This window comes from Aristolochia californica, unplaced genomic scaffold, assembly GCF_029961685.1.
Source record: "Aristolochia californica isolate CCGP_79_NKW_82.1479 unplaced genomic scaffold, dmAriCali1.0.hap1 SCAF_10, whole genome shotgun sequence".
In the NCBI taxonomy this organism is placed as follows: domain Eukaryota; kingdom Viridiplantae; phylum Streptophyta; class Magnoliopsida; order Piperales; family Aristolochiaceae; genus Aristolochia; species Aristolochia californica.
The window spans coordinates 30003550-30015940 of NW_027181771.1; the positions used below are offsets into that span (position 1 = coordinate 30003550).

General features: G+C 36.8%; 1 protein-coding gene across 1 annotated transcript; it reads left to right on the forward strand.

Annotated features, from left to right (window-relative positions):
- The first annotated feature begins 1376 nt into the window (after positions 1-1376).
- LOC137942763 (laccase-7-like) lies at positions 1377-3768 on the forward strand. The gene is made up of 6 exons (XM_068788505.1): positions 1377-1460; positions 1713-1864; positions 1989-2233; positions 2324-2449; positions 2571-3515; positions 3638-3768. The coding sequence occupies exons 1-6, from the start codon at positions 1377-1379 to the stop codon at positions 3766-3768; spliced, it is 1683 nt and encodes a 560-aa protein (XP_068644606.1).
- The last annotated feature ends 8623 nt before the right edge of the window (positions 3769-12391 follow it).

Sequence of the window (12391 nt, forward strand, 5' to 3'; positions counted from 1 at the left end):
GTAGGTGTATTAGATGTTGAAGGATATTTGAGAGAAGTTCTTGGTGGCTGAGGTGTAAAAGTTAAATTATAGCAATTGAAGTGTATTTGTTGAGAGAGTGTATTAGTTTTTGAATATTAAGTTAAATAAGTTGTTTGAGATGAAGGGTATAAGTTTACAAGTGGCATTAGCTATTGTAAGCTGTCAGACCTTGTGTAGGCAGGCGATACTAAAAGTCCCTTTGTAGGTCTTGGTTGGGGTGCCTAGTACTTGCTAAAAATCCAAGTGTAGGTTTAGGCTTTGCTTGGTAAACTGCTAGAAAATTCCTTTGTAGGCCTAGGGTTGTGTACCTGGTTAGCTATTGTAATCTAAGTGAGAATGTGATAATATAAATTAGATGTTGTAGTCAATTGAGTGACATACGTCCATATGTAGGTAGCAGTGTACTTTGCCTTAATGGCAATTTGTAGTACACTCTGTAGGACAATCCAAACTCAGTGGAACCTCAAGGTGCTAAAACATCTTTGAAGGTAGACAAAACAATGGTATGTTAATATTCATGAGAGTAAAAGTGGTTAGAATTTCTTTTTGTTTTATTTGTGCTTTAATATAGTGATGATCAAGTTGAAGATGGTTTTATCCGTCACGAAAAACAGAGTTTAACATCAACCTTAAAAGATTTATACTGTAGCAAAACCAATAAACAACTATATTGTGCTTTAAAAAGTTGACCATTTCTATTAAAAGTGAATTTTTGTGTAGAAGAATTCTTCGTTTAATAGTTCTTGCTAGGATTCTGTGTAAATGGAATCTATTGAAACGAAATTACTCATCTTCGTCCGTGGAATCGCATCTAATACAATAAAAATATCAATGAATGTGACTCCCGTCGAACAATTCGCAAACACCGGACCAAACAATCCAGAAACCGATGAAAATGAAACAAGACCAGATAGGAGGATGTCAACCAACTAATAATTACTTGATAATGCTGACTTAGATTATTCAATTCCTGTCTTTGAACGAGGCAGAGGCCACCCAGTTTGAAAGAACCAAACCCTGGGGCGATTCGGATCCGTGGAATATTTTTACGCCTTCACCGTTTACCTCGCTCTATTATCCCACCATTGACCGTCTTGCCAAGTCAGTTAACGTTGTTTTGTTCAAATAACAAATGCGAGACAAGTTCCCCTCGCGGCGGCGGCTAAAGAAGACTATCCATTACGTGTAACATGAACAAGTCAAGAAGCTCCCAGCAGCCTACAAATATGGGGATTATGCGTCTGTGCAGTCATACAATCATAAACATCCATCTGAAGGACGTTGCGCCGTGCTCGATCTTCTCCCTTCCTTCTTGCTGTCCTCTTCAACTTTCCTTGAAACACACGGCCTTCGACATGGCCCGTCCCTTGTTCCTGCTTCTATGCACATTATTGCTATCATCAATGGCTTCCGCCGCAGTTGTCAAGCACACTTTCCATGTACTGTTTTGCACCGTTTATCTTTTTTCTTTCTTTATCATTTCCATTTCCTGAACTTTGAGGACCTAGAATGGCTGAAATGGCATAGAAATTCAGGGAAGATGCATGACAAAGTTTTTGTGAACGTTGAATGTTAACCGGAGAGGACCCTTCTGGCCTTTCCATGACCAATCAGAAGTGGTGGCCGTTCATGCAAATTATGTTTTCTCATCGACTTATTCAATCTTATGTTAATCAGTTTTGGATTCACAGGTCGGGAACCACACACTTAAGCCATTGTGCAAGGAACAAGTGGTGGTTGCAGTGAACAAGAAGCTCCCAGGCCCTGCAATTTACGCCCATGAGGGTGACACACTCGTTGTTGATGTTTATAATGACTCTCCTTATAACATCACCATTCACTGGTAATCCATCCTTTCGTTCCACTGATGATGCAAAAGTCATTTAGGGATGCTTTCATTATCTTTTTCTAAGTAGAGGATTATATTAAATTAGGTATTAATAGATCATGTCTGTCATGATTTGCAGGCATGGAGTATTTCAGATGCTGAGTGCGTGGGCAGATGGACCGAGTTACATCACCCAGTGTCCGATTGTTCCCGGTAACAAGTACAGTTACAAGTTCAATGTCAGTGGGCAAGAGGGTACTCTCTGGTGGCATTCTCATTTTTCATCTCTCCGGGCCACTGTCTACGGTGCTCTAGTCATCCTCCCAAGAAACTCTCGGCCTTACCCATTCCCAAAACCATACAGAGAAGTCCCCATTTTGTTAGGTATCTACTTTTCTCTGAATCCTCTCTCCTCTCTCCTCTCTTTTCTTTTCTCCTCTCCTCTCTTATGAAAATGGCTTCCCCTCCGAGCAGGACAATGGTGGGATGCCAACGTGGTGGATGTTGAGAACGAGGCCCTGGCTTCAGGAAGAGGTCCGAACGTCTCAGACGCCTACACTATAAACGGGAAGCCCGGTGGTCTATACTCCTGTGCTAGAGGTGAACAAAAGGAATACTTCACTGCTTTATCCGATTGAAGATTTTTCTCCTGTTTTATACAAACTGGAAAAAAAAACTAACCAATTTTCCGTTTTTTTTTTATTTTTCTTATCAAAATCAGAGACTTTCAACATGAAGGTGAGCCCTGGGAAAACTTATCTCCTTCGTATCATCAACGCTGCCTTGGATATCCAGTTCTTCTTCAAAGTTGCTGGACACACTTTCACAGTCGTCGCCGTTGACGCCACCAACACCAACCCCTATCACACTGATGTCGTTGTCATTGCCCCCGGTCAGACCACTGACGTTCTCCTCACTGCTGATCAATCTCCGACATCGTACTACATGGCCGCACACCCTTACATTTCCGCCCCCCTCGTGCCATTCGACAGTAGCACCACCGTGGGCATCGTCCAGTATGAAAATTCATCTTCCACGGAGCCCATCATGCCTGTCCTTCCACCTGTCACGGATACTCCGACCGCCCACAAGTTCTACACCAATATCACCGGATTAACCCGTAGACGTGGCTACACCCCCGTCCCCCAGCAGGTGGACGAGCGAATGTTTATCGCTTTCGGGCTAGGACTCGATCAGTGCCTTGACAACGCCAACTGTGCTGGCCCAGGTAACACACGATTAACCGGTAGCATGAACAACGTCTCCTTCCAGCTCCCCTCCAAGCTATCGGTTCTCGAGGCGCACTTCAGCGGCGTCAGTGGCATCTTCACCGAAGATTTCCCCGACAACCCACCAGTGGTCTATGACTACACAAACGCGACGGCAGCTGCAGCTTTTACAGCAACAGAGAAAGCCACACGCGTGAAGAAGCTGCCTTACAACGCCGTAGTGGAGATGGTTTTGCAAAACACGGCTGTCGTCTCCACAGAGAACCATCCTATACATCTCCACGGCTTCGATTTCTACGTTCTCGCACAGGATTTCGGTAACTTCAACAGAGAGACGGATGAGAAGAAGTTCAATTTGGCCAATCCCCATATGCGAAATACCATCGCCGTTCCTGTCGGTGGATGGGCTGTGGTACGATTCAGGGCCAACAATCCAGGTAAAATTCAGGCTCCTACATTAATTTTCTTTTCCTCCAACTGAATGAATCTGGAATAGTTAGTGCTAATTGACACCATAATACTGTACAAGCTTGACCGATGATAACACTTGTTGTGGCAGGTGTTTGGATGATGCACTGCCACATGGATGTTCACGTTCCAAGGGGCCTAGTAGCAGCTTTCGTTGTGGAAAATGGGCCCACGCCTTCTTCCACTCTCCCTCCCCCTCCCAGCGACCTTCCTCGTTGCTAGAAGAAGAAAAAAACCCATGAATTTTCACAATTCTTTTTATTCTTTATGTTCCCATGGAAAAAGATTGTGTACATCTTTAATTACAATCTTTTTGTTGCTTCAAATTATTGTTTGCTTTCTTTTTCTATTGATGCAATAGAAAAAAAAATGCTAATTAAATGAATCTCCCTTGTTTCACTCAATATTATAATTTGTCCAAATTTTCAGATCTATGATATATATTAAAGCAATGGAATCCACAGGTTTTTAAAGAAAAATCTACCTCCCTCTGGCCTCAAATTTTAGCTAATCGACTCTCTGCTAAGTCGGATTAGAAGAGGTTGAGAAGAGGTTGAGTAAGGATAACTTTTCCTCCCATTCTTCCATTAGCTGCCAAAGTTCCAAAAAGGAGTAGAAATTTTAGCTAATCCTCGTTGACTTGAAGCATTGGTCATATGACATTCATTAGCTTCCTTCAAGATAATAAACGCTTTGTTGAGTTTTGAAAACTTTTGTAATTGATAAATGCATTTTTCCTTATATTTGTTAAGACTATGAATTAAATTTTCTAATAACATTCAAGTTCAATTTCATAGTCTGAATCACTTACCTCTATGGAAGTGGTAGACTCATCATCATCTTCAATCGCCATGAGTCCAACATCGCTTTCTTCTTCCTCCGAGTGACTAGACTCATCATCTATAGCATCCTGTTAGATTTAAGATCCCATGATAGGGTATTCGACCAAGAGGGTGAGAGTGGCGAGAAAGAAAAAAAGAAGAAGAAAAGGAGAGGAAGAAGGAAGAGAGGAGAAAGGTGAGAGAGGGTTGTCAAAGGAGAAGGGGGGAGAGAGAGAGAGAGGGAGAGGGAGATAGATAGATAGAGAGAGAGAGAGAGAGAGAGAGAGAGAGTTTGAGAGAAAAGAGTAAAGACGAATTTGAGAGAGAAGAGGGGAGACTTAATGATCGACTATTTGCCTTGAGTATCTATTTATAGTTGATGATGAAATTTTATAATGACTACATTGCCCTTAGAGCTACAAGCTCTCAAAAGAAAAAGACATAAGCAAGCATACATCATCTTCTCTACTTACACTCTTGTGTCATCCTTATGAAAATAACACTAATTTACACCACTTGCCATCTCTTTGACATGGGGAAGGTATTTAAGTTAATGCCCCTTTGAGATGTCTTCCAACACTCCCCCTCAAGCTAGGGGAGAGAAAATGTCATAGGTACCTAGCTTGTTGCATATAGTGGTATGTATCTTGGATGTGACCTGCTTTGTGAGTATATCTTCCACTTGTCCTTGAGATGAAACATATTTGAGACGTGGGCATAGTGACCCATCCCATTGCAATAGTAGCATCAACTGTGAAGAATGGGAGAGAACACTTTGCTTTGCTTCTTTTTGTTTTTCCCAACTTTTCTCTTGGGTGTGGATTTGAGAGAGAGAATTTTGTCTTATTGTTATCTGTCTAAACTCTTGTTTTCAAATGCAAGTCTATCACATGATGGCTTGTCTATCAATCCGCTTTGTCTTGAATCATTGGTCATATGCCGTTCATTAGTTTCCTTCAAGATACTAAGCTCTACGTTGAGATTTGCAATCTTGTGTAATCGAGCAATGCATTTTTTCTTATATTTGTCGAGACTATGAATTAATTTTTCTAATAACTTTCAAATTCAATTTTGTTAAAATGTGTGACACACCATTGTTGCATGAGCTGATGGGACCCACCACGAGGATGTGAGAAGCCAAGAGGAGTCAGCACACAAGTTGGCATGAGCTGGCATGAGTTGGCATAATTGCAGATCTAGTAGGACCCACAAAAGAGGTCATGTCCTTAAGCTGGTATCTTTGACACACGAGCTAGCAAATCCAGCTAAGAGGTCATGTCCTTATGGAGGACTTAGAATTTAAGTAAGTCACAAGTTAAGGAAGTTAGAATTTGGGTAAGTTCTAAATTGAGTTGAATTATATTTGAAAAGTGTATATAAATTCTATCACTCCTCCACTATAAATAGAGAACCTTGTATTCATAATAAAATCATTAAGGAAAGGAGTTCTCTCCTCTCCTTCTCTCGTGTAGAGCTTCTTCTTCTTCCTCTTCTTCTTACTTTTCTTCTTGTTTCACCTCTACCCGAGAGCACTCACTCTCCTTCTTGGTTTTTTCACTTCTCTCCCGCACCTTGCTCAAGATTTTATTAATGGGGTCCAAAATTCAACATGGTATCAGAGCTACCAATTTAGGATCCCACGTCAAAAAAATTTTCTTTGAAGATATGATTAATGCAATTCATAAAAGGCCCTTCATGAAGCAAGATTGAAGCTCATGAGATAAGTTGTCTTTTCAATTTATTGATTGATGCTACTGGTTTTTGGATATTAGAAGATGGATTTTAAGATGTGTTTATGATAACTTCATCTTATAAGATAATGGAAATATATGCATCTTGGATTAGAAGAAGTTACCAAGGTAGTTTTTTGTCGGTTTGGAAATTTTTAATCGAGACCAATGCACTTTGAGTTTTTTTTTTTAAAAAAAATCTTTGGGAACAAGAATCCCAAATTAAGAAAAATGATATTGAATTTTTTATAAGTGATTATTCACTCCATATGATTACTTAGCTTTTATGCTAAGCCTCTCCATTAATCGAGTTGGTTAAGGACCTCTACTTGATTTGTTTTTGATTAATTGATTGGATAACTATTTTTCAATTGAATTGCCTATTATGGCTGAAAAAAACATGAATCACAATCATGATATACTCAAAATTACTATTGTACCCTTGTAGGAGGTTTCAAATTTTATGAGCTGATGTACATTGGTTCGACAGTTTCTTATCACAAAAGACCTTGTTGGTCATCTCACCAACCATGGACCACATATTGGTGAAAGTGATATTTTTTCACTAAGTGCTTGAAGATTGGTTATTAGTTGGCTTACTAAAAATATAGAAGAACAAGTCTCCAATAATGTTATTCATCTTGAAATGGCCAAAATAATTTGGGAGACATGTGCGAAGTTATATTCTAGCTCCGACAATTTACACAAGCCATATGATATTCACCAACGGATGCTTACCACCGAACAAGGCGACAATATCCATGAATATTTGGCTTACTTTAGAGGACTTCTTCAAGAATGGAAGCTAGTTCAGCCTACCTCCACAGACATATTTGTCCAAGACAAACAGAAAGAAGCCTAAGTCACTGCCATATGCCTTGCTAATATTACACTGGATCTTAAAATTGCTAAGAGTCAACTTCTTAGCTCTTCTGCAGTTCCCACTTTTGATGATGTATGTGCAACACTTCTCTGTATTCCAGACGCTTCTTCCCCTAATCCTGAAGTATCATCTGTGATGTACTCTGGACATAGGGGAACACCATCTGACCAAGGCCGAGGCCGTGGAAGAAATTCTAGAGGAGGCCCAGGAAGAGGTGGAAGGAATGGTTATGGCAGAATTGATTGGAAAGAATGCACCAAGAGTGGGAAAATTGGCCACACTATAGATGCATGCTATTCAAACAAGCAATTCCCCATTGAATTTATGGAAAAGAAAAATACTTCATTGACTTCATTAACTTGTCATAATCAAAGTACATGAACCTCTATTTATAATAGAGGAAGGCAGTAAAGTCCAATTACAATAAAACTATTTTTGTCTCAATTACACCCAAACTCTAACACTTAAAGATAAGTCCTAGTATAATTAAATAACTCAATAGAGATAAAAGACAAACATAACTCAAACTAGAACTCTTCTAGGATGTGACCATAAGATAATGATGTCTTTGTGAGTCCTTCTACATCTTCCAATTTATGTTATAAGGATGGCAGCTGGTGGTAATCATGGGGGGCTCTACTTCTTATGGGCTTGGGCCCATCTTGTGGGCTTCCTTGGTCGTGTGGACTAGAACCCATCTTCCAACACTTCCCCTCAAGCTGGGGCTGAGAGAACATTATGAACTCCAAACTTGTTGCAAATGATATATAGAATTTTTTTGTATAAAATGGCACATCTTCCAATATGTCTTCATGTTACAACACTCCCCCTCACGCAGTTGCGTCTTTCCATGAGGCCCTGCTAGCATAATATAAGTGAGAGTAAAAATTACTCCTAGCAGGTAAGACATTGCTCCAGACTCCAGTCCTATATTATAATTTGTCCAAATTTTCAGATCTACGATAGATATTAAAGCAATGGAGTCCACAGGTTTTTAAAGAAAAAGCTACCTCTCTCTGGCTTCAAATTTTAGCTAATCGACTCTTTGCTAAGTGGGACTAGAAGAGGTTGAGTAAGGATAACTTTTCCTCCCATTCTCCCATTAGTTTCCAAAGTTCCAAAAAGGAGTAGATTAAAGACATGTCACCGCCACAAAAACTCTTTGAAGAACAATTTTGTAGCAATTATTTAAAATTTGGAGCTAAAAGTTGTCTTTACGGTAGGAACCCCTTCAAGGGTCTATCTTTTCAGCTTACAATAAGGGAACTTAGGGGAAAATAGGCCTACTCCTTCTTCCACTTTCCCTCCGCCTCCCATCGACCTTTCTCGTTGCTAGAAGAAAAAAAAAACCATGAATTTTCACAATTCTTTTTATTCTTTATATTCCAAAGTGTTGTAAGATATGAATATGTTGGAGTGTCATCGATGCAATTAGTTTATGCTTCTGTTCTCTACTTCACTCTTACTATGGAGGGTTTTAACATAAGTCCACAACCCTAATTCTCCAACCTCTTTATCCTTCTCTAAATTCACCACTCTTCTTCTTCTCCTCCGAAAATTTCTCTCCACTACTATCCTTCTTCTTTTCACTCCTTAATCTTCTTCTACTTTGATTATACATCATGAAATCCTAATTTTTAACATGGTATCAGAGTGGGGAAAGATCTCAGATGGAAAAGGAGAAGAAGATAGAGTAGAAGGGGAGAAAGAAGAAAAAGAAAAAGAAGAAGATGGAGTAGACAGGGAGGAAGAAGAAAAAAAAGAAACAAAAGGAGTTTCTCATTTTTCCTTTTGTCTTCTTTCCCAATTTATGTATTTTATTGGATTTTTAACTCTCTTACCGTGTGTTTCATAAAGAAAATTATATATCCTTGGAAATATATTTTAGTCTAGTTTCTAACTCAAAATAAATCCTTGAAATCATATTTTTCTAGAAAGAGAAATCTACATTTGAATCAACAAAGGTAAAGCATCAGAAAAGTTTTATGTTGTAGTAGAAAACTTCAACTTTTGAGTTGTTTTATGCCATCAATAATGAGACTTTATATGGATAATTATATATCAAAAGAAAGATCTATAAGCCTATTTTCCTAAATAATCAAGAAATTCTCAATCTGAGTTTTTTATATGGAGATATCGATCTCAAAAGAGTCAATGGTCATGCTTACCAAAGAAGAAAGAGTACTTTGTTCAGCTAGATTAAGAAGTCCGAAATATATAAGATTATTTATCTCAAAAGAAGTATATATTATGAACTTTAGTTATACTTTTATGTAAGGTATTTAAGTCTAGTTTTATAAGGAGAAAATTTTAAGTCAATCTGATGTATATTTAAGGTGATATTTGCATTGGAAGAATCAAAGGTTATGTTGGTATCCTATTGTAAGCGAAGATCTGAATTTGATCTAATCGACTCTTTCCTAAGTCGAATCAGAAAAGAGTGAGAAGAGGTTGAGTAAGGATAACTTTACCTCCCAATCTCCCATTAGCTGCCAAAGTGGCATTAGTGAGAAAGAAGAAGATCAAAGACAAAACGAATATCACCACCACAAAAAACTCTTTAAAGAACAAATTTTTCATGATGAATTAAAATTTGAAGTTAAAAGTTGTCTTTATGGTAGGAACTCCTTCAAGGTTATATCTTTTCAGGTTACAATAAGGGAACCTAGGGTTGAATGGATTTGGAATACGACAAGGCCAAGCAGCAAAAAAGCTTCGACTAGCGACACAAAGCCTCAACTTTCCAAACGTCTTGTATAACGATTGAGAATTTATATAGAGAATTATATCTCAAAAGAAATCTATGCGAGTCTATTTTCTATCTCAATAAATTATTTTTGAATCTGATCATTCTAGAGTGTGTTATCTACATTGGAAGAATCAAAGGTCAAGTTATCAAAAAAATCTGAATTTTAGCCGAATTTTTTGTTTCACTATTTGTAGCTATTGTTGGTTAAGTTTCCTAATTTTTTCAAACTCTAGTCAATATTTTATCAACTTGAGTATGTTTCCTTCCTTAAAAGTTTCCTTTCTTTGATCTTACATTACATTAATTTCCTTAAGAGATGTCTTTGTCTATATGAGTTTTGTTTCCTTTTTTAAAAAGTCTGAAATTTTTGAACAAAAAAGTCTTATTTTCTCATTTTAAATTCCAAATATTAGTATCCTAAATCTCCCTTGTTCCAGAATTTATCTCTTTAATATTTTCTTTCCAAATTTTTCAAATTGTGTTAAAGAGTATTTTCCTTATATGATAATTCCATTTTTTAAAAAAATTCCATTATTATGTTCTGCCTCATAAATTTCTTATTAGAGATTTTTTTTAGTTTCCTCAATCATTATTTTTATAGAAAATTTATTTTGTATCTTCCTCATGAATCAAGCCTGGCCGTTTTTATCCATCTATTACTCTAAAAGTATCTCCTTCTTACTTGAAATATGAAGAGATGCACTGTGTGCCTCCTTCTATTTGAAGTCTGAGAGTTTTTTTTTTTTTTTACTCACACTCTTAATTCCTCATAGTACTTTCTTCAATTTGTGTTTGTTAAAATCACTTCAGAGCAAAAGAGTGTGCCCAACATCCAGTTTGAGTTAAGTTTTTTTTTCTTCACCCAAAAGGTATTTTTTTTTTAGTTACCATTAAAAAGTGAGTAATCTCTTTGTTGTGTCCTAAAATTGGGCCAATTTTTCGCCTTTAAAATTGAGAGAAGTATATTTTAGACTATGACCATTTTGACTGGTGTATGGAACTTTCTCATATGGCTAGAAGTGATTTTTCTTCTCTCACCATTATTTTATGCAAGCTCAGTCACTTGGTAAAGAACAAAGACATCCCTAACCTGGGGGAGAGAAGTAGATGAAGAAGTACATAAACAAGGTAACCAACAATGAAGAATTCCACATGTGTGGTAATCAAATTTATATAACTAGAATATCTAAGTAAGGGGGATAATAGGATGAGGACAAGATGAAGATTACAAGCAAGACGTAAACAACAACAAGATGAATCAAACAAGTCAATCAAAAATTTTCTTTTCTAGCAACACAAGATTAAAATTTCTTTTCAAGCACACAAGTTTCTTGACAAATATTATTTGAAAAGTGAAGTTATAAACACCAGTTTAAGGGAGGGAGGGGGTGTAAAAGACATCCACATGCATAGGGGTGGCATGGCTAGTAAATAGGGAGAATTACCATAGAGATATAATATAATTGTAATTATACAAACTGGTGTATTTCTTTTTATGTCTTTGTTTTACGCATGTAGCCATAAGGGTATTATAGTCATTACATTAAATACAACATCAAGACATGGAGTTATTTTTAAACTTTCTAATTAGTTCTATTACTTATTATTTTAAAATTGATATACCAGTTATTATTAATTATTAAATTTTTAAAAATTATTATGTTTTAAAATTATTAAATACTGATTGCTAACTACTCATTTTTTACAATTATAATTAATAGTAATTAATAATTACTAAGTAGATAATTTAATTTACTAATTACTATGTGTTAAAAGAAGTAGCAACCTTTAATTGATACACTAAATGAACTAATTAAAGTATTAATTAATTAACCTCAAACCTAAGTTGACCTTAAGGAACAAAAAAATAAAATCTTATCTATGGGCCGAAGGAAGCCAAGGAAGATGAAGGATGAAGAAAAGCATATCAAGGAAGAGGGGGGAACATCTGGCCTGTTTTTGCTTGGATCTGGTTTTTGGCGTCCAGGTGACACATAAAAGATCGAAAGTCTTGCAGTGGCAACGGCAAAATGTTTCTTGACCTAGTCTTGACTCTCATCCATATTTTGATGATAACAAAACTTAATAGTGTTAATAATTTTAAATTCAATATTTCAGATATTTTTCCTTCAAGAGACACAAAAATCAAAGTCTTTGCAAATGAACTGGCAAATGCATTTCAAGACCTCAAGCTCAAATCATGTGTGAAGTCATCTTGAAGAAACATCCATAAGTGAAGAAATGAAGAATTGAAGATTAGAGTCTAAAGTGGTATAGAAAAGTCTCAAGAACTCTAATCATATTGTAGGACAACACCAAAACTCCAAATTTGATTTACACAAGAGTATTCGGAGATCTAAGTCATATTTCTTCCAAATCATTTTTTGTTGACGCATATCAATATTTTGAACTTGTTCGAAACCCTTAGGATCATTTTATCATGATTAGAAGCCTAATTCAAAAAATTGACAATTAGCTTGATCGAACATTATTTGGTAATGATCAATTGTCCAGAGTACAAACTGGAAGAAAAATATAAAGCATGATCAATAAATCAAGTGGATTAATCAATCGGACAAACTATGTCAGGATGAGCTATAAAATATGATCGATCCCCTCTAGATTGTTCGATCATATATGTCCAGGCAATGAAAAATATAAT

Bases quoted from the DNA above. Each gene is read 5' to 3' on its own strand.
- LOC137942763 (XM_068788505.1), top strand. From the start codon at position 1,377: ATGGCCCGTCCCTTGTTCCTGCTTCTATGCACATTATTGCTATCATCA. The intron at 1,865-1,988 runs GTAATCCATCCT...CATGATTTGCAG, and splicing joins TATAACATCACCATTCACTG to GCATGGAGTATTTCAGATGC. The intron at 2,450-2,570 runs GTGAACAAAAGG...TATCAAAATCAG, and splicing joins TCTATACTCCTGTGCTAGAG to AGACTTTCAACATGAAGGTG.